This window comes from Corvus hawaiiensis, chromosome Z (genome assembly GCF_020740725.1).
Source record: "Corvus hawaiiensis isolate bCorHaw1 chromosome Z, bCorHaw1.pri.cur, whole genome shotgun sequence".
Taxonomy (NCBI): domain Eukaryota; kingdom Metazoa; phylum Chordata; class Aves; order Passeriformes; family Corvidae; genus Corvus; species Corvus hawaiiensis.
This window is the reverse complement of record NC_063255.1, coordinates 46982432-47005839: the sequence shown is the minus strand read 5'-3', so window position 1 is coordinate 47005839 and position 23408 is coordinate 46982432. Positions and strand designations below refer to the sequence as shown.

Here is a 23408-nt window from a genome sequence, read left to right as displayed (position 1 = left end):
TTGCCAAATACAGCATACTTTTGTATTCTACATTTTCCACTTTGAGATGTCAAGTGATGCTATTTATACCCTTCCAGGTCCTTCCATTCCGCCTGTTCCTGGAGCACTTGGTCCTCTCACGGTCACCACGTCAGCAGCGCCTGGACACATGACTATTCCTGGTATTCCAGGAAGCTCCGTTTTATTAGTCAGCAACCTCAACCCTGAAGTAAGTTTGACTAGTGGAACTGATGCAAGTGTCACCTTGTACCAATTTCCAGAATCATTGCAAACTGACATTAGCTGAAGGAATAAGAAGAATTCTCTATGCTGATAATATAAAAAACAGGACAGCTCTATACTCATTTTAGGTAGCTGGTAATATTAAAAACTCCAGTCATCAGTGAAAAGCTTCCTAACACAATTTACTTCAAGAACCCTATGTTAGCAGTGTAGCTGGTAATTGGAGAGAAGTCTGTGGCCAAATGTAAGAAATATTTGAAGATGTACACAACATACATAGGATAATTTACTGATACATCTGTTAGTATGACTCCTCTGTGTGCTGTTTTATCTGTAAAGAAGGCAAAGAATTCTTCATTACACTGGTTAAAAACCAAGGAATTAGATGGAAAGAAGGGAAGAGAAAAGGAAATAAAAGCATGCCAAATCAAGAACCTTTCTAAGTATGTGTAGGGTGTTTCTAGTTTTGCAACTTTTCCAGACTGAAGAAAAAGAATACAGGTGCACTGTTACTGACATCACTCTACATTTATTTTTAAAAGTTAATAAGTACACGTATTCACTTGTCATAGTACCACACAGCTGATTTTTCATATGGTGGTAGTAAAATTACAAAGGACAACTTGGAAAGTTATTTTTGTAGTGGAAATGACACAGGCTGATCTATAATCTTACTCATGTTACTCAAACACTGATCAGTGCTTAATTAAACGCAATATGCATCTTTTAACAAAATTAAAATCAAGCTTTACCAGGGCCATGACTTAAAAGACAATTCTGTTTGACTGTTGATAAGCAGTCCTATTCCAGCGATCTAAAATTCTTGTTATACACACTCAATACATTTACTTAACTGTAAAACTGTTAGAATTAGGAGTTGTTGGCAAAATGGAAGTTACCTTCATACTCTGAGGTTTAAAAATCTGTTCACCAGTTTCTTTAAGTAATTGTGTTTCTGTTTTCGTACTAACAGCCAAATTCACAGTAAGCATCAAAAAACCAGCTGCAGATAGGGCTGTAAGACAAGTCACGTTTTCTTTGATTTTTCAATGTATCAGTGAGTTTCTGGTGATGGCTGCGGGTGTGCTTTCTGCAGCCAACTATTTAAGATGATTTTCTGAATGTGTAAGGAGTGTGCTTCTCAAGAATAAGTATATATGAAGCATAGGTTGGAGCTCTTTTTAGGACACTGATGCTTTACATTACACTAATCATAGCTAAGAATTCATGTAGAACTTAGTGCTGTATTGCATGATACAATATCAGTGTATTAAGTAATGCGCAACTTCTTAAAAGGATAAAAATAAGAATGTATAACAGCATTAATTTCCAACAATTAATGCTGTTGTACATTCTTATTTTTATCCTTTTAAGATACTGTTTCTTGGCAGTTCTGTAACACTTGTCCTTCAGTATTGGTAGTCTGACCACTGTCATTTCTTTTTCTCTGCATAGGAAATCTGGTTGACCTTATTTCAGTTCCTATTTCTCTCCTGTAGCAGGGTTTCAGTGCGCATTTAAACATGCCTTCATGGCCTTTAAATTATCTGGTTTTGTCTTTCACTCCCCCCCCCTCCTTTTTTTTTTAAAGAAGAAATACTGTGGTCTTATTTGAATAAGGAATTTCTTTTTAAAACAGAGACCTCCATCCTGAATTAAAATATTTGGGCTAGAAGAATAAACTCTTGATGAATTTAAACTTTACATTGATTGTTCTCTACTACTAAATGCCCTTGATAAATGGGCATGGGCTTACACTTAGGCTGTAATATCTTCTATTTTTGAATAATTTAGGTATGTTTGGTGCACATTTGAGAAGTTGAGCTGAGAAGGAATAGTGCTAGAGAGTGCAAGTAGTGCTTCTGATATGCAAGTATTTTTAGTGCTGGCAAAACCTTTGCCTCAGTTGAAAAAATTTTGGCTGCATTAGAGTGTAAATTATCTTCTTTGGTTCTTGGTACACAAGAATTTAATTGAGAAACACTGAAGAAAAATAATTCCTTTTCATATTTAGCTTCCTGTTCACAGCTTCTAATTGAATATACAATTTAAATACCACTTTCTATATGATTCATGCATAAACAGTTGAATTCTCTGTGTCTCTGTTTAGAATGTCTTGGCCATGTAGAGGGATGGGGACAAAACTGAAGACAAAGCAAACACATTTTGAAGCAACTGGGTTTAGTTTTGTTGGTATTGTCTGTTTACAAAATATAAAGGAGTTCTTTAATGCTTTATTTTCAGTTTAGCAAATGTCTTTCATTTTTTTTCAGGGAATGAGCTGCTAGCATACAAAGAATAAGGTCAAATAATAAAGCTACTTAGAATATTAATAGCTTCTACAGCATGACGGAATCATTCTTGAGTGATGGAAATGCATGAGCTGAAGTGTTAGCTTGTTTACGTATTTTACATGTGCATAGCAAATGTGTATTAACGAGAGTGCCATACCCTGTGGTTATTGGAGGGAGTGGCTTTTGGAGAGACAGGTTTATGTATTAGTATGCAGTATCTCTCCATTCTTTTTGTTTACCATGCATTTATGGAATAGATGTCTTTATTTGCATGGCTTTAGAAATAATATACTCATTTTATCATTTAAACAGGCCATCACACCTTATGGACTTTTCATCCTATTTGGTAAGATATGTCAAATATACCTTGAGACAGGGCTAGTGTTTCTTTTTATTTGTCTGACCCATGCTGGTTAATTCAAACTCCATTGTTCTGTTCGTGTCCAGAAAATGCGCTGAGAGAATGCACTGGTTTCTAAATGGCAGTAAGTGGAGTCAGAAGTTATAAGCCACAGGTAGAAAAATTGCAAAGCAGTTAGTGTCAGAAGAATTATGGTGTGTGGTCCAATTTGTTTACTACAAAAAATGGGAAAGCAAAGTTAGACGAAAAAACAGAGGTTTCATCAGAGGAAATGCTGTACAGAATTGGCTCATACATTAGTTGCAGGGGACAATGTTTGTCAGAATAATATTTTAAAATACCTAAATTAAGAGGACTTTGACAACTATTGCACTATTTTAAAACTGAACATAAACATGCAGTAGTAGTATGACTAGGATCCTGGGGATTTTCCTGCACTTTTGAGCCTCAGAAAAAAATACACAAACTTTAAAACTCTCCTTATACTAATATTTTGACCAACCTGTTTAATGAGGTGATTGTTCTTTGTAGCATTAATGTTAGTCAAAAGAAACAGACTTGGCATTGTGCTTTTCATAGTAGTGCTCTGAAAAAAATTCCTTTCTGGATTTCCACAGGTGTGTATGGTGATGTGCATCGTGTGAAGATCATGTTTAAGAAAAGAGGAATTGCTTTGGTTCAGATGGCAGATGCAAGCCAGGCTCAATTAGGTATTGATTTTTAAGGCACAATTATGCTTCAAGCTAACAGGAGTTTGTTATAAAGGAAGAATTTGCCATCTGTTAGTGACAAGCATAAACATTAAATTCATCATTGTGCTGCATTACTGCATACAAACTTTGATAATACTCTTAGTGGCTTTTAAAAAAAGGTCCTGTGAATCTCAATCTAGTAAATACTAGAATTAAAACATACAATTTTCTTGTCATTTATTTTAATAATACATTATATTATTTTCCTGTGATTTATCTTATATCTAGCTATTTAAGAATAATCAACTGTTCTGTATTGAAATGCTGTTTTATGGTTTTTTGTCATTTGAACTGGAGATTATATTGCATCCTTATACCTTTTTTAAATGTAGCGTTCTGACATAGCCCACCTGGTAGATGTGGAAGTTGCAGTTTAAGTTCAGAATGTGAAATCTGACACTAAGTAGAAAACAGTATTCCAAGAATTGTCTTTTTTTCCCCTCCATTAATTCCTGTTCAAATTACATTTCCACTGGTTAGCTATCAGCTACTTGAACGGACAGAAGCTTTATGGAAGGGTCATGCGTGCTACTCTTTCAAAATATCAGACAATTCAACTTCCTCGGGAGGGACAAGAGGACAAAGGTCTGACAAAGGACTACAGCAATAGCCCTTTACATCGCTTTAAAAATCCTTGCTCTAAGAACTTCCAAAATATCTTTCCTCCATCTGCCACCTTGCATCTCTCAAACATCCCGTGAGTATCTACATGTGATCTTCTTGGAAAGATGTTTTTTAGGTTATGTTGTCAAGTTACAAAGTCTGACATAAGTTTTAGTTTTCTTTCCTTGGCCTTTAATGATTTGTTCTGCTGTGGGTGCTTCTGGTATGTAATTAACAGCATGTGAATCCTTTAACTGTCCCTTTTTCATCATTAGCGAAGAGGATAACTGAGTGAATTATCTTCTTTGAATTTGATTAGTTTACATTTTCTTGAGAGTATGCTTTTGGTTTTTACATATTAAGTCGTGTGTCATGAATTTTCACAAACGTTAAAGATGTTTTTTGAGGTAATGTACGTCACAACAAATTCATCATTGACATTATTTAATATAGGTACAGTTTTTAATAATTCTAGCACTTCTTAAAAAATAGTTTCTACAGAATTCAGACCTCTTATGTGGAGAGCAAGTTGTAAGAAAGAAAAAAGTATTTAGTGTGTTCTTTAAGACTGAAATAATCTTTTTTATGTCTAGAATGTTGTCAACAGTGTGTGGAGTAACAGCCAAACATAAGTTTTTACAGGCGTCTCTTGTTAGGCAGCTGTGCAGGAAGGGAAAAAAAGAAACTACGGCATTTTGCCCAAGTAAGAAAAGAAATTATAACACACTTTGAAAACAGCTTTCTGAGTAAAATGAAAATCTTTGAAAATTGAAACGTGAAGCACATTTGCACAAATTGAAATGCAAGATGAAGTGTATTCTTTAAGATTTTACGAGATTTTTATGCAATCTGAATTTAACGGAGAAAGAAACAGGCTTGGATGAAAAACAATACAGTGTGTCTAAAATATTTTTGTAGCACAATGTGATACTAAAATGTAGAGTAAAAGTCAAATGTTTTGGGCTGAAATGTTGACATGGTTTGAATTGGTGGAGATAAATTTGAACAAATTAGCAAGAACTAATTTAGAAGCCAAAATTGAGATCTTGATATTATTACAGAACTCTGTGCTCTTCTACAAGCTGGGGTGAGTTTTTCTTTTGTTTGTTTTTTGTTTTTTTCAATTAGGCCTTCTGTTACTGTCGATGATTTGAAGAATCTTTTTACAAGTAAAGGATCTACTGTGAGAGGCTTCAGATTTTTCCAGTAAGTTCTCTTGTAAAATTGCTAAGCAAGTTTTCATCCTGGAAAACAGCTAATTGCTTTTTTGTGACTTTCTATGTGTATGTAACTATAGGCGGGGTTCCATGTATGTGTAGCTATAGGCAAAAGCAGTACACCTATCACAATTTTTATGATACTTTCAATCTTACAATTTTAAATGGAATACTTCGTTAGCATAACTAAACTAAAAATAAGCAGCCTTTTGACAAATTCCGTGTGTTCAAAGTAAAATAAGTTTAAGGAAACTGCTCACTTCTTGAAAAAACACAAGTTGTGTGTATATAAAATGCCATATAAAAGATGACAGTGATGACAATGTATCTACATTTATTAAGGTTACTTGACATCGTTATTTTAGTATAATCATGCCTGCTAGAATAATCCCACCTATATGGACAATGCCACTATTTCTTAGAGGTCTTCAAGGCTTATTTTGATCTAGCTTTTTGAAGTCCAGAGTAACGAAAGAATGGCATGGCTTTAAGCCATAGATTTGCGAAATTTATGTAGTTTAGTTGTCTTTACATTTTAGCAGGTGCACAAATAGTTCTTTTTTTTTTTTGCTGTACAAATGTCCAGTGTGTGTGATATGGCTGAGAAAAAACCACTTCCATCACTTTTCTGCATTGGCTAGTGAAAATTTGGTTAGGATTAATAATGGATTTTATTGTACTGCAGGAAAGATTGCAAAATGGCTCTTATCCAGCTGGGCTCTGTGGAAGAAGCAGTTCATGCTCTCATTGAGCTTCACAATCATGACTTTGGAGAAAACCAACATCTCAGAGTTTCCTTCTCAAAATCTACAATCTGAATTTTCTGTGAACTTTCCCTTTAAGGCTGCAAAATGGTTTAGTAAAATCTTCAAACAGAGACTGAGACAACTGTGACCAACTCTGTCTCTTAAAAAAAACCTCATTCATACACAAAGAATTAAGTGATGATTTTTTCTGATTCTAGCTGCAAGTATGTCATACCTAGAAAGATTCTTCTGTGAAATAGTTTAGGAAAAATATTTATCATCAAATTTCCTACTTAAAATGGTATTTTGAGAACGTTTTTTCAGCTTTTGTTTGAAATCAGCCTTACAAAAAAAAATTTAGAGTGCTCTTACATATACCAAACGAGTATGTTTAGTGAAATGGTAAATGTACTCTGTGCAGATTAAACACTAATTTGAATGTGAAATAGTGCTCGGGTTTCTTGAAGAAAAGCAAACAGTAACTGTGAGTATCCTCTAGGTAGTATTTATGTTACCAAGGTGTGTGTTCATACTTTGGCAAATCTTTACAAATAACTTGTTTATAAAAGTAAAAAGTCTGTGCTGTTCTTATAGATTAAATTATTAGAGAGAAGACAGCGCCTTCTCTCTGTGGAATAAAAGGTGTTTGACAAGTTTCTTCAAGATGTATTGGAGAATTAGGTTGACTTGACCATGGGTTGGAACTTTGATGTCCTATTTCTACTATGAAGGGATATGTAATAGTACCTTGGAGAAAGTAAAACAAGAAAATGGTCCTGATTTAAAATAATCTTTTACATTTCTCTAAATAATTAAGTGTTTGCAATCTTACAGAAAATATTCAGGTCTATGATGGTTTCTCAAGTTTCTAAGAAGTTATTTTTGCTAAGGTCATCTTTCAGGGCAGAAAAATTAAACCTCGAGATTTTTTACCACTCTAAAGTCTAATTCTTAAATTACTGTGTATTTACCTAATTTCTTATTATGTGCCTTACTATGTGTGTATGATACAATAGATTAGAGTGTTATCTGACGTATCTTGCAAAAATATTGTGGGCTTTGTGAAAATTCTCCTCTTCCTCTTTTTTGAAAACGTTTTCCATAATACTTCAAGATACATTTTTTTTTATTAATTAACACTTTGAATTCTAGTTCCTTGTGTTTTCTTATGGAGATTGCATATAGATGGGAATGAGGTTTCATTCATTGTGTAATCACGTAGGGATTCTTTAAATTTACCTAGTTGCACTTCTCTGGTGGTAGTACTTCACCGATAAAAAATTCACACCCAGACAAAATAAATTAAAAAACCCAAACAAACCTATATAGGAAAGCCAAACAGCAAATACAGTTCAGTTTCTGGACTTAGTCTAACTTTTTGAGAGACACTGGCTGTATCAGAATATTCTCTTTCAGGTTTCTGCATTTCTTTATCAGTATTAAACTTTAGGTAATAGAATGCTACCATTCTTTCCTTTGTAAGTATGTTTGATACTGAATCTTGGTTTCTCTTTGGGGAATGAGCTGAGATGCACTTAAGTTTGGTCATGAGTGTACAGATGAATACTAATGACTTCTGATAGTATTTTTAAGAGCTAAATCTCATTTTAAGGGCTTTTTTTTCTAGCATTTTCTTTTACATGAATTAATTGAAAATAAATTTAATTTGACTTTACCACATTTTAAAGACCCATTTCTTTCAAACATGGCATTTACTTACTTCTAACTATTGCAGAATGTTTCTGCTGTAATGTTTTGCCACTCATAATTGTTTTCATTCATCTGAGTTGTATGAGTTTATCTTTCTAGAAGAAAGAGTGTTCTGGGTATTCTGTAGTGAGCTTTCTCAAATTTTCCCTCTGAATTATTTTTGCAAAATCAGCCCAATAGTAGCTTGCCAGCTCCTGCTGCAGCTGCACCCTGAGCTACCTCAGCGAATGTGTTCCTCAACAGTAGCAGCCAATCTGACTGTACAGATGTAGCTATAACAAGTGCCGTACAACACAACTATATGAATATGCAGAATGTACAATGTACTGGAAAGTTCAACTGGCTTAGGAATAGTATTCCCCTTAGGGATGTTACCTTTTGGATTTCACAGAATCATAGAATGGTGTGGATTGATCTTCATGAGCGTCTCACGGGCCCCCCTCACAGTCTGTCCAGGTCCTTCTGGATGGTATCCTTTCCCTCTGGGTGTGTTGACTGTACCACACAGCTTGGTGTTGTCAACAAACTTGGTGAGGGTGCAGTTGATTCCACTGTCCATGTCACCAACAAGAGTGTTTAACAGCTCTGGTAGCAGTGCTTATCCTTTCACAACACCACACATTATTGGACTCCACTTGGACATCAAGCTGTTGACTACAGCTCTTTGAATGTGACCATCCAGCCAATTCCTTTTCCAGGTCCACGCATCAAATCCGTGTCTCCAGTTTAGAGACAAGGTTATTTTGTGGGACAGTGTCATGCTTTGCACAAGTCCTGGTAGATGACATCAGTTGCTCTTTTCTTATCCACCATTGCTGTAACTCTGTTGCAGGCCACTAAATCTGTCAGGCATGATTTGCCTTTAGTGAAGCCATCTATGTCATAATCTTACTGGGAACCAAGGTGGGACTCACAGACTTATAGTTCCCTGGGTCTACCTTATTTCCCTTTTTCCAAATGTAGGCTATATTTCCTCTTTTCCAGGGAAGCTTTAGTTTTCGCAGTTTCATAGACTTAGGCTGCTCAGAAAACCTCTTTTCCTCCCAGGCTACATGTCATTATTTCCATTCTCTGTAGCCTTTCTTTCAGTGTTTGAGTTCATCCAGGAACTCCTTGTCCATCTAATGTCATCCTGATGTTTTTACCTGACTTCCTCTTTGTTGGGATAATCACTCCTGAGCTTGGAGGAGGTGATCCTTGAATATCAACCAGCTTTCTTGGGCCCCTCTTCCCTCCAGGTCTTTATCCCATGATTTTCTACAAAGCAGATCCCTGAGGAGGCCAGAGTCTGCTCTCCTGAAGTCCAGGTAGTGAGCTTTCTGTGCACCTTCCTTGCTGCCCTAAGGATCTCAAACTCCCTTTCATGGTCTTTGCAGTTGAGGCTGCCCTTGAGCTTCACATTCCCCACCAGCCCCTCCTCATTGGGAGAAAAAGGCCTGGCATAGCACCTCCTCTCCTTGGCTCTTCTATCACTTGGAGAAGGAAGTTATCATCATGGCACTCCAGGAAGCTCCTGGATTATGTGCTGCTGTGTTGACAGATATTAGGGTGGTTGAAGTTCCCTATGAGGAACAAGGTTTGTGTACATGAGGCTGCTCCTCTCTGTCTGTAAAGGGCCTCATGTTCTCTGTCTTCCTTGGTCAGACAATCTGTAGCACACCCTCACTAAAAAGTCACCTGTCCCTTGCCTGCCTTTAATCCTGACCGATTAACTCTCAGTCAGCTCCTCATCCATCCCCAGGTGAAGCTCCATGAGCTCCAGCTCATTATTGACATAGAGGGCAACACAATCTCCTTGTCTACCCTTCCAGTACTTCCTGAAGAGCCTTTATCCTTCCATTCCAACACTCTTTAGAGCCATCCCACTGTTTGTCCATGACATGCAACTGAGATCATAAGCCTGCTGGCATGCCCACATCTGTAACTCTTCTTGTTTATTCCCCTTACTTTGTGCTATTGCATAGATGCTTTGGAGTTGAGACCCTAATGAAGCTTACTGGCTGGAGTGGCTAGAATTTGTCTTGTTCTTCAGGTGCATTTCTGCTGACCTGTGATCCCTCTTCAGGCTCTGGACATCTGTTGCTGGCACTGGCACCAAATTGGGGAGTGGGGTAGACTGAGGTTCCCTTCCCCCCGGCATCTTTAGTTTAAAGCCCTTCTCACCAGCTTGGCAAGCCTGTGGCAGAAGATGCTCTTCCCCTCTTCTTACAGGTGCACCCCATCAGCCCTCAGCAGACCCAGTTTCTGAAAGCAAGTTCCATGGCCGGATCAGCCAAACCCCTGGCTGGGACACAGCCTCAGAAGCATTTGTTGATTTGCCAGATTTGACTGTCCCTTTCAAACACCTTCCCTTTGACTGTGAGCACTGATGAAAAGACTGACAGAATCTTAAAAATTTTTAACTTAGGGAAAATCTGAATGTGGGTATTTATTATGTTTGCTTTTTGGTTTTGTGGTACAAGTATTGTCTATCTTGTTGATTCACCTTTATTGTTCTATTTCTTCAACACAATTATTCTTGTCAACACACTTCTAGATTTGTGTGTATCTGAAAGATGCTGCCTCTTAGGGAGATCTGCTTTTACAAGATGTGCAGACAAGCTTTGTAACTTGACAGTACATTTTAACATTTGCTTAGCAGCATGAAGGCACTAGTTAAGGCTAGTTTTTCCCATCTAGTGTTCTGCCTTGAATAATTGAAAGCACAAACATAACCCCTTAGTTATCACAATGCATTGTTAATGAAGGATCATGGTAAAAGAAATATTTTTTTATACTTTGTGCTTGACTCATTAGTGCCTGACTGCAAAAGCACAGTTGCATCTCAGTTCTTGATTCTCTAAAGTGTATAATAGTAGATCCCTTGATATCTGTGAAAAGAGCAAGATTTGGGAAAGAATGGTATTATTCTACAGAATAAATAAATCTATTTATTCTCTAAATACAGAATGGTATTATTCTATTATCTACACTGATGTAGATAGAAAGGAACCTCCAAAGGCCTTAGTCCTACCTTTCAGTCAGATTATGGACAACTTTAAGCAGTTACTCAAAGAATTGTCCATGTAAATTTTAAAAAATCAAATGGAACAAATTCTTTGTTCTTTGCTATTCTGTTGGGCAGTCCTCACTGTGAATTTGCTTTCCTAATATGTAACTAGGCTTTAAACATACTGCATCCCCTGTCTTTTGCCTTTTTCTCTGTTAACTGTATAACTCTGAAGAGGATTCTGGCTTCGTCTTCTCTATACTGTGGCCTTAAGTTGTTAAAGATAGGTTTATAATTACTTTAGCATATGTTATTAATGTCTGTTTAAATAATTGGTGAAGTATCTGGTAATGTGCACAGTGTAAGTTGGGCACATGATGTGATTCTTTGGGGCTATCCTGTGCAGGGCCAGGAGCTGGACTTGGTGATCCTTGTGGGTCCCTTCGACCTCTGCATCGTCTATGATTCTATGACTGTATAGTTATGCCTTTGTATATGTCATGCCCTTGAATCAACTCTTAGTTACCTCCTAGTCCATTTTTTTTTGATGGATGCACACTTGGTTCAAAGTGTAATAAGGCCTTTGTAACAACCCAGGAGCAGCTAAGTGCCTTTTCAAATGATCCTTGATTTGTTATATAGTGGTAAAACTTCTGCTTCTTTGAATTTCTGCATAACTCTTGAAATATCAGAACCAGTTTTTTAAACTTCGACTCATAATTTGACTCAGTTGCCTTGTCTGCTGGTCCTGTAAGTTGCACTGGTTTTGTGTATTGATAAATTGAGGTCCTTTTTATTTGGAAGATATTCCACATATCTGTGGAGACTTGCCTATTTGTGACATTACTGATTACAGACAGCAAACTTGTGTCTGTATGCCTAGAAAACTATTAGTGTTTGTGGATAGTACTGCCAGTGAGACCTGTGTGATCAATTATCTTTCCCTCCTCTGATTTATGTCAGTAGGAAAGTGATGAGTTGGGGATAAGAGATGTAGACCTACTACTTGTCATTTTATGCTGTTAGCTTATACTTCTCTTTTTCAAATCAGAGGTCAGCTGCCTACAAAAAGCATTGTGTTGCCTTAACCTTTGGCCCTGATATGTTGTTAGGTAGAGCACAACTATCGAACTTAGTATTGTTACTGTTGTGCTGAAAGGATACTAGTGAGATTACACAGAATTTTGTCTTTAAATTAACTTCATCTTCTGTAGCTTTGTTTGCTATATACAAGATTGTTTGCCTGCTCTTTTCAAAGCAAATTGTAACAGTTAGAATAGAAAATTTCTGAAGTATTTAACTTCAGAGTTTTATTGATGGGGGATGTGATATAGGAACAAAATTGGACCAAAGTTTTTGTGCCTTCAGTAGTTTTATATGTAGAGTTTTTCATATTTGTACGTGTCTTAAGTATAATAAATACATTTTCCCCCTCTGGAAAATGTATATTTATATTGTGGAAAATTAATATTGTCTACTGACTATACAAGAAGTGAACTACAGCTGTTTCAATACATATTTAATTATTCTATTGCCTTTCCCATTGCAGCTTTTTCTTTTGTACTGCAATATGTAGAAATCCAAGCATAACTCAGTGTTATTTCCAACGTCAGATAATAATGACATGTTGTGCTTGGAGCACTCCCAAAGAAATTAAATGCTTACATAATTGAAGGTCCTTGATAAATGAAAAAAGCTTCTATGTTAGCAGATTAATGTCATCACTGTAAGCAGTTTTTCAGTTCTTGGAAACTCTGCTTTATTTATGAGTGGGAAGCTACCACACATGAACTTCATTTGAAGCACTTTCCAATTCTTTTTGAATATGTTACCCACTTTGTGCAGAAGTTCTGCAGCAGCACAAGATAAAAGTTGCTAACCAAGCAGATTCTTGCATCAGAATGTCATTGCACTCACTGACCAAAGACTGTTCTGGTTTTACTGAGATACATGAAAACCTGTTTTCTCTCACACTCTTTTCTGATGGGAAGACCCAATGCAAAGTGGTCTCTATTTGAGACTATTACTGGTGGTAGAAACAGTGGAAAATGAAACTGTAATGTGAACCAAATGGTGTGAGAGAATGCAAAAAGTTAATGCATTGCTTTTAGTCCTGTACTCAAGACAATAAACATCTCTAAAAATTGCTGTCATTCCTTCATTTTACATGATCTGTTCATAGAAGTTCCTTTTGGTTTATAAAAATGTTCGTCTAACACAAGAAAATACTGTAAATATTTGTACCATCATGTTTTGTTTGGTTTTTGGTTTTCTTGTTTTTAAATCTGGCAAAAGAGTGTTTGGGGAAACAAATGGAAATGTAAAATGTTTTTATATAAAAAGATTGTCTGTATATTTTAATAAGCAACAGCTTTCATTTGTAAAGCATCTTGTGGCATTGCATGAAAAGTATTCCATGTCTGTGGAGATGACTTAAAACTGAAAGAAGATGTAAGATGTATTAAAGAAACCTATTTTGTGACTGTGTAGTGCATGGTGAATTTGATTTTGTTTGTGCTGTAATATATTCTGGGTTTTTAGGTTAGTGTGTTTTCTGATTACATGGTATCTATACCTAACTCTTTTCCTAACTCTAGTTGTTGTAGCATGTCTTTTAATAAATGTAATTATGGCTGTACTCTCTTATATTTTCCTGTGTTCTTGTCTATTGCTTTGGGTTTTTCTGGTCTTGTAATTGTGCAGCTAATAACACCTTATTTTCTGTTTTTCCCTTCAGCATACATGGGCATCTAAGCAAAAGCTTTTCTTATCAAAAGTATTTTAAGAGGGTTAATGCACATCTTCAGCAAGAAGTGAAGGTCAGCAACACCTAAACTTTCTCATGAGCAGGGCAGAAATTCTTATTTCAGTAGGATGGAAATCTGTTCTATAACACTAAGCCAATAGAGTAGTTGATGACTATTTTATTTGTGACAGGGATGAGAGGCTTCAGTGATGAGAGATGTGGGGCCTTATCATTAAGAACTCTTTTGTTTGTCTTTTACTATGCTGTACTCTTTTCTAGTTGTGCCAGTTTGGGAAAATTTGGAAATATATCCTCTGAGAGAAGGTAGGTTATAACCAGCCCTCCCCCACCAGGTTTGGGAAAAAATGAATTTTCCTCGAAGGAAAGTGAAAGAGATAAAAACTATTTATTTAACAAACACACAGGAAAAGGATAATGATGCTAAATAATAAAACCTCTTGCTATGCTGAGAGAAACCTGGGAAAATTTCAGAGTCCTTCCGTAGTCTCTCTCTCCCCCTCCTTGGAGCTGGGACAGGGTGGTGGGCCCACCTCCAGGGCCAAGGCCTCGGTGGAAATTCCTCCCAATGTATTCTGATGTTAAAACAGTCCAGCAGAGGAAAAAAAATATAGGAAAAACCAAAGTCCCAGGAAAAACAAAAGTTCAGCTCTCTGTCTCTCTCCAGAGAAAGAAAAAGGAGCTGAAAAACTGGCCGAAAGCAAGCCGGGTGCCTTCCCCACTCTCGCTGCCACTGCTGCAGAAGCAGACAGGTTTTATCTCTGTGTCCTTGGAACATGAAAACAAACTGCAAACTGTTTTGAAAAAGTACACTTCTCTTTCCCCTCTCAGGCATAGAAAGGCACAAAATTAATTTCTGGGCATAGGGCAGCGATATGGGATACAACATCATAAAGTCACCCCAAGACGCTAGTCCTAGGATCCAAATTCGTATCTTCTGCACAAAGATTTTAAAAAATGTGACTAGCGGCTGAAAAAGATGATCTGCTTTCAGTTTCCTGTTTCTCAACTGTCTTGTAGATTGCTTTTCTTTCATAATCCTTTGGTTGCCCTTCTCTGTGTTGCACAACACTAATTTAGACCCTCTTATTCTTGCATCCAAAATTCAGGATTGGTGGGAAACAGATAGTAGTCTAAGGCCATAGATAGAAATATGAGGGGACTGCAGTACCTCTTTCTGAGCTAGAATTCTCAGCCAGTCTGGCAAGGATTTAATTGTCTCCACCCAGTAAATTATGCTATTACCAATCTCTGAGTGTAGGTGCCTTTATAAGGAGAAAAATCTGATTCAGTTTAGACTGAATTGCAGGTTTCAGCAAAATGCTTATTCTCCAAGGCTACATATGAAGTCCCCATGTGTAACTCTTTATTTTGTCTGTGATACTTAAATATTTGATGAGCATTCTGGGGAAAATGCTAGCTTTTGGTGGCCATAATCTGGCTTATTTTTTGACCAAGTCTACCTGAGAAGGTGTGAGAAAGTGAAATTCCTGCCTGTTGTCTTCTCCCATTACTCCCTAACCAAAAAATAAATCCCATCTTGAATTCTTGGCTGCTGTTGTTAGCCCTGCAATACAATCACAGTAATTTTTTTCCCTAAGCAGGAATGGATCTTGGAAAATGAAAACTAAAATACAACTTTTAGATAGAACAGATATAATTTTTTTTTATATGAGAATTGGTTCTAGTACTTGCAAGCTGAAAGAGAAAGGGCAGTAACTGGTGCATTTACCAACATCTAGTTTCTTATATGGTTTGGATCAGTCCCAAAAGATTTCTCTGTAGCCCCAGGGCTCACCCATTTACAGAGGTGGAAAGAAGATAATGTGTGCTTTGAAAATGAAATAAAAATTCCCACTTCCATTTTCTTAGTGCTGAGATATTTGTACTTGAGTTCTTTGGCATGGAGCAGGTGAATACAAGGCTGTCCAAACAAAAGATAATGAAAGTGGAAGTTGTGGTAGAATACGTAGGTGAGAGAAGGTGTGGGAGGTAGATACTGAGGGAAGAAGAGACCTCAGAAAAGCAAATCATCCCAAAGACCATTTCCAGACCAATGCCTTTGCTGTTGACTGTAAACTCAACTCAGATGCTGCAAAAAAACCAGAGAGAAACAGTCCAGTGACAATGAGAACAAGCATCTTAAGGGTAGTGTTAAGGTAGCAGTATGAGTTGCCTGGCTCCAAAAGAGCTCTTACAGGGAGGCTAATACTTTAGTCTCAAGTTAGCGATCATTCTTATTCCATAGTATTTCTTGCTTAGTCTAAGATAGTTCATCAGGGTAACACTTTTAGGTCCTGTGTTTCATTTCCAATCTGCTTCAAGCACTGCTAGTCTGTCCTTTTGTGAGAATCAGAGCTTTTAGGGGGAAGCAAAGCATGTAATTTCTCCATTAAATCTACTGTGTAAAATGTTTTTCTAGCTGTGCACCTAAGGGAGATACAAGAAGGATGGAGAGGGATTTTTCACAAGAGCAATAAGACAAGGGCAAATGGCCTTAAGCTGAAGGAGAGTAGGTTTAGATTAGATACTAGGAAGAATTTCTTTACTAGGGGGGTGGTGAGACCCTGGAACAGGTTGGCTAGAGAAGTTGTGGACTTCCTATCCCTGGAAGTGTTCAAGGCCAGGTTAGATGGGGCTTTGAGCAACCTGGTCCGGTGGAAGGTGTTGTTGCCCATGGCATGTGGGTCAAACTGTGTGATCTTTCAGGTCCCTTCCAACCCAGGCCATTCTATGATTATATGAACTGTTTCTCTTGTGTGTGCATATTATTTGTACAATGAAGGCTCTGTAAGTTTGTATTGAGGATTTTCTGTGGGTTTTTTTCCCTCCAGGGCCCATCTTGGCTTGCAAAGCCACATTACTCAATACTTGGAAACTTTTCTTAAAAGAGGGTGGACTGAAGGATGTTGCATAATACTGCAGGCTTACAGCTCTGTGATTGGGTACAGGTTCTATTTCTACCCTGCTATGGTGCTGCCTAGCACACACTTAGAGAATGTATTCAGTAAGCATCACTGCCTGTAAAAATAGAATTGAAGCTCTTTTTAAAACAAATATGATCTCAACACAAAAAAATGACAAAGGCTAAAGAAATTGGGATTACTCTGCTATTCAGTACTATGTTTTCTGGTGATCTGGGAGAAACTGTCTGTAGCTCCATAGTCTATTTTAGTCAATGCAGTGTGGGTGGGTGCTGGAAAGGAGAGTTGTGGGTTCTTTTCTAATTAAAAGCTTTTTGGGTTCTTTTCTAATTAAAAGCTTTTGACAAAAACCTGAAGTTGTCAGGTTTAGTTCTTATCAAAGACCACGACAATGTTACTGGCTGACTTTTCAGCATTACTGACCTCTTTTTCTTTTCTTCCCTCCTCCAGTTCTCTCCTATGGCCAAATTGTCCAAAAGCAGTGTGAGATTTCATAGCAGCAGTGCAGTACATCCAGAAAAATGTCATTTCTGTATATGCAGAATTTGACTCATCTGGTCATCAGATTTGAAGTATTTTGTGGATTGTGTAACTAAGGTTCCCCATTTTGAAAATTAGTTTTCCTATTTAAGGTCACAATAAATTTCTGAAAACAGTTTGCTACCCAAGTAGTCTCTTCTATGACATCTATTAACTGAAAGTGGTTTCTACGCTTTTCTTCGTACATTATGTTTGGTTGGGTGACATGCTCTTTTCCTTTTTGTGTGTATGTTCTCATTATGACTGAACAGCTTAAAATTCTGTCTTGCTGAGTCTTTAATTATCTTGTCAAAAGCATACAGGGTTTACACTGTTGCTCTTTGTTTTTCAACAAGTTTATCCTCTTTCTCAGAGCTTTCATTGGTCTATCCAGATACTGAAGTGAAGATTTTTGACAGCAGACCTCTCCCGATCAACTCCATCATTGTTGAGTGTGTTTGTTTCAACAGTAGATGACTATGCATTATGCTATTAGAGCATAAGATCTTTCAATGTTAATTCAACCACACAGATATGAACGTTAATAAATGACACCACACTTCTTGATGCTAAGACTTGATAGGGTATAAGTGTCTTTTTTTCTGCTCTGGTTTGGCATTGCTGGCTACAGCCTGCCTGACACAAGATGGCCTGAGTTAATTTCTCCTTCAGGGCATGCTATATATGCTTGTAAGATTCCCAGAGAACTTACTGGAACTCTCTGTGGAGATCTTTATTCCCCAGTCAGTGCAGAACTATGCTGCTTGGGTGAAGTTGTTCAGTCACTGTGTACCTCTAGCTTTTACACAAACTGCTTATTCTGCAGTTTAGATTCTCCCAATTTTATATTATGGGAAGATTGCATTTTTCATTTATTTTCTTTTTTATGTGTATGATTTTAATCAAGGCCCTTCAAAAATATTTTCAGGTCATTGTTGCCACTCACCAGCAGGAAAATAGACAAGGGAGAGATTACTTTTGAAGGGCCTGACCATAAGATGTTAGCAGCAGCATCCTGTCTTGCCTGGGATATCTCACTCACTTACTGTCTCATGAAATCTAACAGAAAAATTGCTGATAACTTTGCAGATCATTGCCTAGAAACACTGGACTTGATTAAGATGCTGAATATAACTTTGGGAATCCTGATGACTAATGTTGATTTTGTCTCTTTCAAAAGAGTCTAAACAACCACACTTCTAAACTGACATACACACATCTTCTCACTCTCCAAATGATGGGGCTGTACCTTCAGCCAAATTTTAAAACAATTTCTGGTGTACAGCTGGTTGTACATCAAATGGGTATAAAATAAAAAAATCTGTAATTGTAATTGGGCAGTGGATTCATGTAGCACATAGCAAGAAAAAAATTCTCAGCCTCATGCAGGCCTAAATGGTTAGTTGTCATTCAGTTCTCACAGGCTTAAGTTATTTGAATGTCAAGTTTTTCTGCTGCTTAGAGAGTTCATGAGCCAGCGGTGTCCTTGTGGCCAAGCAGACCCATGGTATCCTGGTTACATGGAGAGGAGCATTGCCAGCAGGTCCAGGGAGGTGGTCCTGCCCCTCTGCTTAGCCCTGGTGAGCCTCACCTGCAGTGCTGTGTCCAGTTCTGGGCTCCTCAGTAAAAGAGAGACAAAAGAGAGTGTCCAGCAGAGAACTATGAAGATGATTAAGGGACTGGAGCATCTTTCATATGAGGAAAGGCTGAGGGAGCTGGGCCTGTTCAGCCTTGAGAAGAGACGACTGAGAGGGGACCCCATCAGTGTCTATGAGTATCTGAAGGGAGGTGTCAAGAGAATGGAGCCAGGCTCTTCTCCGTGATGCCCAGAAATAGGACAAAAGGCAGAAACTGATGCACAGAAGTTCCACCTGAACATGAGGATGGACTTCCTTACTGTGTGAGTGACAGTGCACTGGAACAGATTGCCCAGAGAATTTGTGGAGTTTCCCTCCCTGGAAATAGTCAAGAGCCATCTGGATGGAATCTTGTGCCATGTGCTCTCCGATAACCCTACATGAGCAGGGAAGTTGTAGCAGTGGTCCCTTCTAACAATTCCCATTCTGTGGTTCTGTGATTGTAAGATAAACTTGATTTCTTGCAGATACTATTTGAAGATAAATACGGCTTTCAGCTTTGCAATTCAAGTGAAAAAGAAAATAAAAAGACTAGGTGACCTTTTATTTCTATATAAATACCAGTCTTAAGTCTTTATTACAATTTATAACAATGCAGAAATGCCATCACCCAGGGTGTATTTCTCCTCTGATTGCCAGTAAATGTAGAAATAATAGAGTTATACCTAATTTAATTTTCCAAGATCAAAGAGCAGAGCTTTTGCTGGTTTTGTGACAAAACAAAAGCACTCTCTTTTTTTACGCCAATGAATGCATAATTTTATGAATCTGAAATCCAGCTCATGCTGCTGGCTTTGTATTTCCAGGGTCTAAAAATACAGTAATTTAAGGTACTTTCTAATTGAGATAAAAACAGCTACTTTAAACTTGATAAACAGCATGTGAAAGTTTAATTGCTTACAGAACAACTCAGAGAGTGAAGGTTGAGGTATTTACTATGAAAAGTATGGTTATTAGATTCCCTTTTCTTTCCCACTACAAAGTGTTGATGCAAATATGAGATTGCCTGGTGACAAAATACAATTGGTCCATAGAGAAAGATGCCATGGCAGAAGAATCCCCAGCTGCCTGAACAGCTTCAGAATGGTTTGGTTTATTATCTCTGGTCACAGAACCACAGAATGGTTGGGGTTGGAAGGGACCTCTGGAGATCGTCTGATTCAACTTTCCTGCTAAAGCAGGTTCACAGGAACCCATAAGACACAAGTATGGAATTTATCTTCATAGATAATATAATTTGACAAGTTGCCATGTTTCCCATCTAGTATTTTTAGACTCACTTTTACACTTACCTTGCCCAAAAATACTGCAAAGCTGATGGTCAGAGAAGAATAATACAAGGATAATACTGTAGTCAGTGGGATTTGGTTTTTTTCGTGTACTTACCAAATAAATTATCATTCATTTTTGCCTTACTGATAAGTTGTTCTAAAGTTTTATACAGCTGCAATAGAAAGGCCAACACCCCTGTGGGTGAGCTTGGGGAGCCTGGGAAAGAAGAAAACCTGAGTCTTGTTGCCAAGTTCCTTCTCTTCAGATTTTAGCATACATTCTAGGATCTGAAAGGTAAAGATGTCCGTTCATCTACATGGAGCTAAAAAAATCACATTACTTTTTATTTGTTCATTTATTTATTTTTTTAAAACGTATGAAGGGTGTGGAGGGCTGGGAGCCCTTGGCACAAGAGTCGTCTGCACTCCCTTGGAGGAGAGAGGCCTGAGGCCAAGAAGATCTTCCCCAGAGATGAGCAACCTTCCTCTGGGTCATGGTGAGAAACTGAACCACCCCCAGCATGCCTTGTTTCTATATGGTAATAGCCTGTACCCAGCTGGCCACTTGGTTTCTACCCCACCCCCTGCCTTTCCCATAAAAGCCCCATGTTTGTGCCCCTCAGAGGGAGTTGTCCCTGGCCTCCCCTTCACAGAGGCTGCTGGACAATAAAAGCTACCCCTGTGGAACTGCTATACGAGGCTCCTGTATCTCCATCCCAAGTTTGCCTTGGGTGATTTCACAAAGAGCTGAATCACAAGAGCTGGAATCACTTGTAGCAGAGAAGTTGCTACACTTGCTGACATCACCTGCGGCCCAGGGAAGCCTGCTGCCACTGCCCCTGGCAGAGTTGTTCTTTGCAGGACGCTCTCTCTAGGAAGGTCATGGCACACTGGTGCTGACCAGCATCGGACCTCCTGCGATAGAAGGGGAGGCTGTTACTGTTCTTTTCTGAACTTTTCCTTTATGCCTCTCTGCCTCTTTCCTCTTAACTATGGTCTTAGGTCAGCACAGCCCTCAAAATAATGGCACAGCATGAAACAGTCAGAAGCAATGGCTATCAGCAGTGTCCTTAGATCACATTCCTGACAACACTAGGACACTGCCCTATAAACTGACATGCACTAAGTTATTGTGGTTTAAAAACTTCTAAAAACTGGGGTAGACTGCAGTGGCGTGCAAGCTTCTACCACAGGTTATGTTGCACCATACACACTTATGTAGGAATACTGTCCCAGTTGCACATCGAAGTGGGAGGGAGAAGTGAAGAGACGCAGAGAGGGGTTATCTTATCAAAGCTCCCAGTGGGTTTGTGGCAAAGCCCAGTTTGGTCTCCTATGCTAAAACCCACAGATAGCAGCCCTTTTGCTCTGGAGAGCTGCTTTTCTGATTAGCAGCAACTGTCAGCAGGCTTTATCACCTACTATGCCCTTGTTATGAGATGTACAGGGCATGCTCTGATGTATGTTACATCTAAGGCGTATCCTCTAGGCAAATTGTATAGAAGCATTCAGTATTTAAGGTTCAAATTCAGGTATCCAGTGCTTTTGCAGAAATCTCATTTACTTTTTCATCTTTACTTCATCTGCTAGAAGCTGAGACAGTGGCATAGGCACCCTAAGAGTACAGACAGAAATAATGCAAACAGCTTGAGTGATAACATTTCCTTAACCAAAAAAAAAAAAAAACAAAAACAAAAAACAAACATACAAGAGACTGCTTTACTTCTGCACAATATTTGCTGAAGCATTTTCAATAGAAACTGAAGAGGGTCAGCCAATTTTTTCTGATTTGACAATTGCTGTTGCTTATTCTGGGACCTAAGTGGGTGACCAGAAACCAGTTATTAATTTGATTAATTTAAAATAGGTAAGAGAGGCAGAATTCAGATAGAAGGAATCTTCCATCAAGCTATACTTACTCTTTTCATTGCCAGTTGGAAAGAAGTGCTTGATAGCAAGCTGTTCAAGAATGTAACTGCACTATGAATAGCTGAGTGATCTGTTAACAAGGATGAAATACATTTATTCACTCTGGCTGAAGATATTTGCTGTGTTTTTAAAAATGTGTTTGCTGAAAGAGCTATTAGTATCAAATATTTTGTCTTCTTGTGTCAAAATAAGCAGTGTAATTTATGCCAAAAATCCTTAGGAGAAAAAAAAGAGATTTAGATGACATGGTGATATTCATTGTCTGCAAAGGACACAGAACAAATACAGATGGCTGAGGATTAGTTTAATCCAGCTTGCCTTTCTGATTTTCAATTACTGGCATTTAGACACTTGCAAGCTAAAAATGCACAGGAAACTTCCAAGCATCTCTGGATTAATTCAGTTACTTTGACCATCACAACTATTTTCTCTTCACAAAGAAGAGAAATTGAAGCAAATACTGACTGGTACATACATCTTCTGGATAATTTAATGTTAGGGACGAAGGAAACACTGTAATTATGAAAGAGGTTTCCTTTAGGTTTAACAAGGAAAATATTAAAAATTTTATTCTATCCAGAACAAAAAATACAGGTAGATGTTAGTCTGTATTTTCATTAGAGAGATTTTTATATGACACAAGCAAGATTTGCCCAAGATATTAAGGATCAGCATGTTGGGACACTAATCTGTCTTACCCTCCTGAATCTTTACTTATCTTTCTATGTAAATTAGCTAGGGCTTGGGCAGGTGACGTCAGGGCAGAAGTGATCTGTGATTAATCTCAGTGGTAGATTCAAACCTGAAGTACTAGAAGAGATTGTTTGGGAATGCTGTGAATTCTACATCACTGTCAGCATAAGGAGCAAGTTAGACAAGTATGTCAGGAATCATAGAGTTGACCTTGTTGTAGAGCAGAAAACAGAACAAATGACCTCTCAACATCTTTTGACATTTATTTCTTAAGATCATGCATTAAATTTAAAATAGCCTTTGTGTGTAGTTTAATAATTTGGTTCTGAAGTATGTCTTATACAGCAATTAATTGTCTGTTTGAGATATGATAGACTGGAACATAACAAGGACATTAGTTCCATTCTATGTCCTGTACTTTTTTCAGCTGATACACATCCTTGTTACTTTCCTTAAATAATATTTCTATTACAATTTTTAATTTGTTCTCTTTATAAATATGATGTATTTCTTCAGGCTTCATGCCAAAAATATTTTCCTGTTTGCTGTATGAGGTGTTTATAATTAGAAAAAGTTGCTTCCACTACTTTTTATGAAAGGAACGGTAGAAATCGAAGTGATTAGTAGGTCTGCTACACACTGGGCTGCCAAGGAAGAGGAACATTGTAATTTCCAAACCATTTTAATATGTTGTGCAGAACAGTTGCTATCTGAACCATTCCTTATAATGGTAAGCTACTTACCACCACTGAGAATGCATGCTTCCATTTTCAGTAA

General features: G+C 37.7%; 2 protein-coding genes across 8 annotated transcripts in view; both read left to right on the top strand.

Moving 5' to 3' along the window:
* Nucleotides 1–17681, top strand: part of PTBP3 (polypyrimidine tract binding protein 3) — a 49333-nt gene extending 31652 nt beyond the window's left edge. For 4 of the 6 annotated variants that reach the window (XM_048292375.1, XM_048292372.1, XM_048292369.1 and 1 more), the window contains 6 exons: nucleotides 78–208; nucleotides 2829–2862; nucleotides 3495–3587; nucleotides 4110–4326; nucleotides 5361–5438; nucleotides 6135–13540. In XM_048292375.1, the coding sequence (XP_048148332.1) occupies nucleotides 78–208; nucleotides 2829–2862; nucleotides 3495–3587; nucleotides 4110–4326; nucleotides 5361–5438; nucleotides 6135–6267 (686 nt within the window). In that variant the 3' untranslated portion in view covers nucleotides 6268–13540. Of the gene's footprint in view, nucleotides 1–77; nucleotides 209–2828; nucleotides 2863–3494; nucleotides 3588–4109; nucleotides 4327–5360; nucleotides 5439–6134; nucleotides 13541–13919; nucleotides 13965–17032 lie in introns of those variants that run through there. The other 2 variants (XM_048292373.1, XM_048292374.1) reach the window with 2 other exon arrangements.
* Nucleotides 17682–20419: 2738 nt separating this feature from the next.
* Nucleotides 20420–23408, top strand: part of SUSD1 (sushi domain containing 1) — a 46880-nt gene continuing 43891 nt past the window's right edge. The window contains exon 1 of one of the 2 annotated variants that reach the window (XM_048292368.1): nucleotides 20420–20506. In XM_048292368.1, the coding sequence (XP_048148325.1) occupies nucleotides 20482–20506 (25 nt within the window). In that variant the 5' untranslated portion in view covers nucleotides 20420–20481. The remainder of the gene's footprint in view (nucleotides 20507–23408) is intronic. The other variant, XM_048292366.1, reaches the window with a different exon arrangement.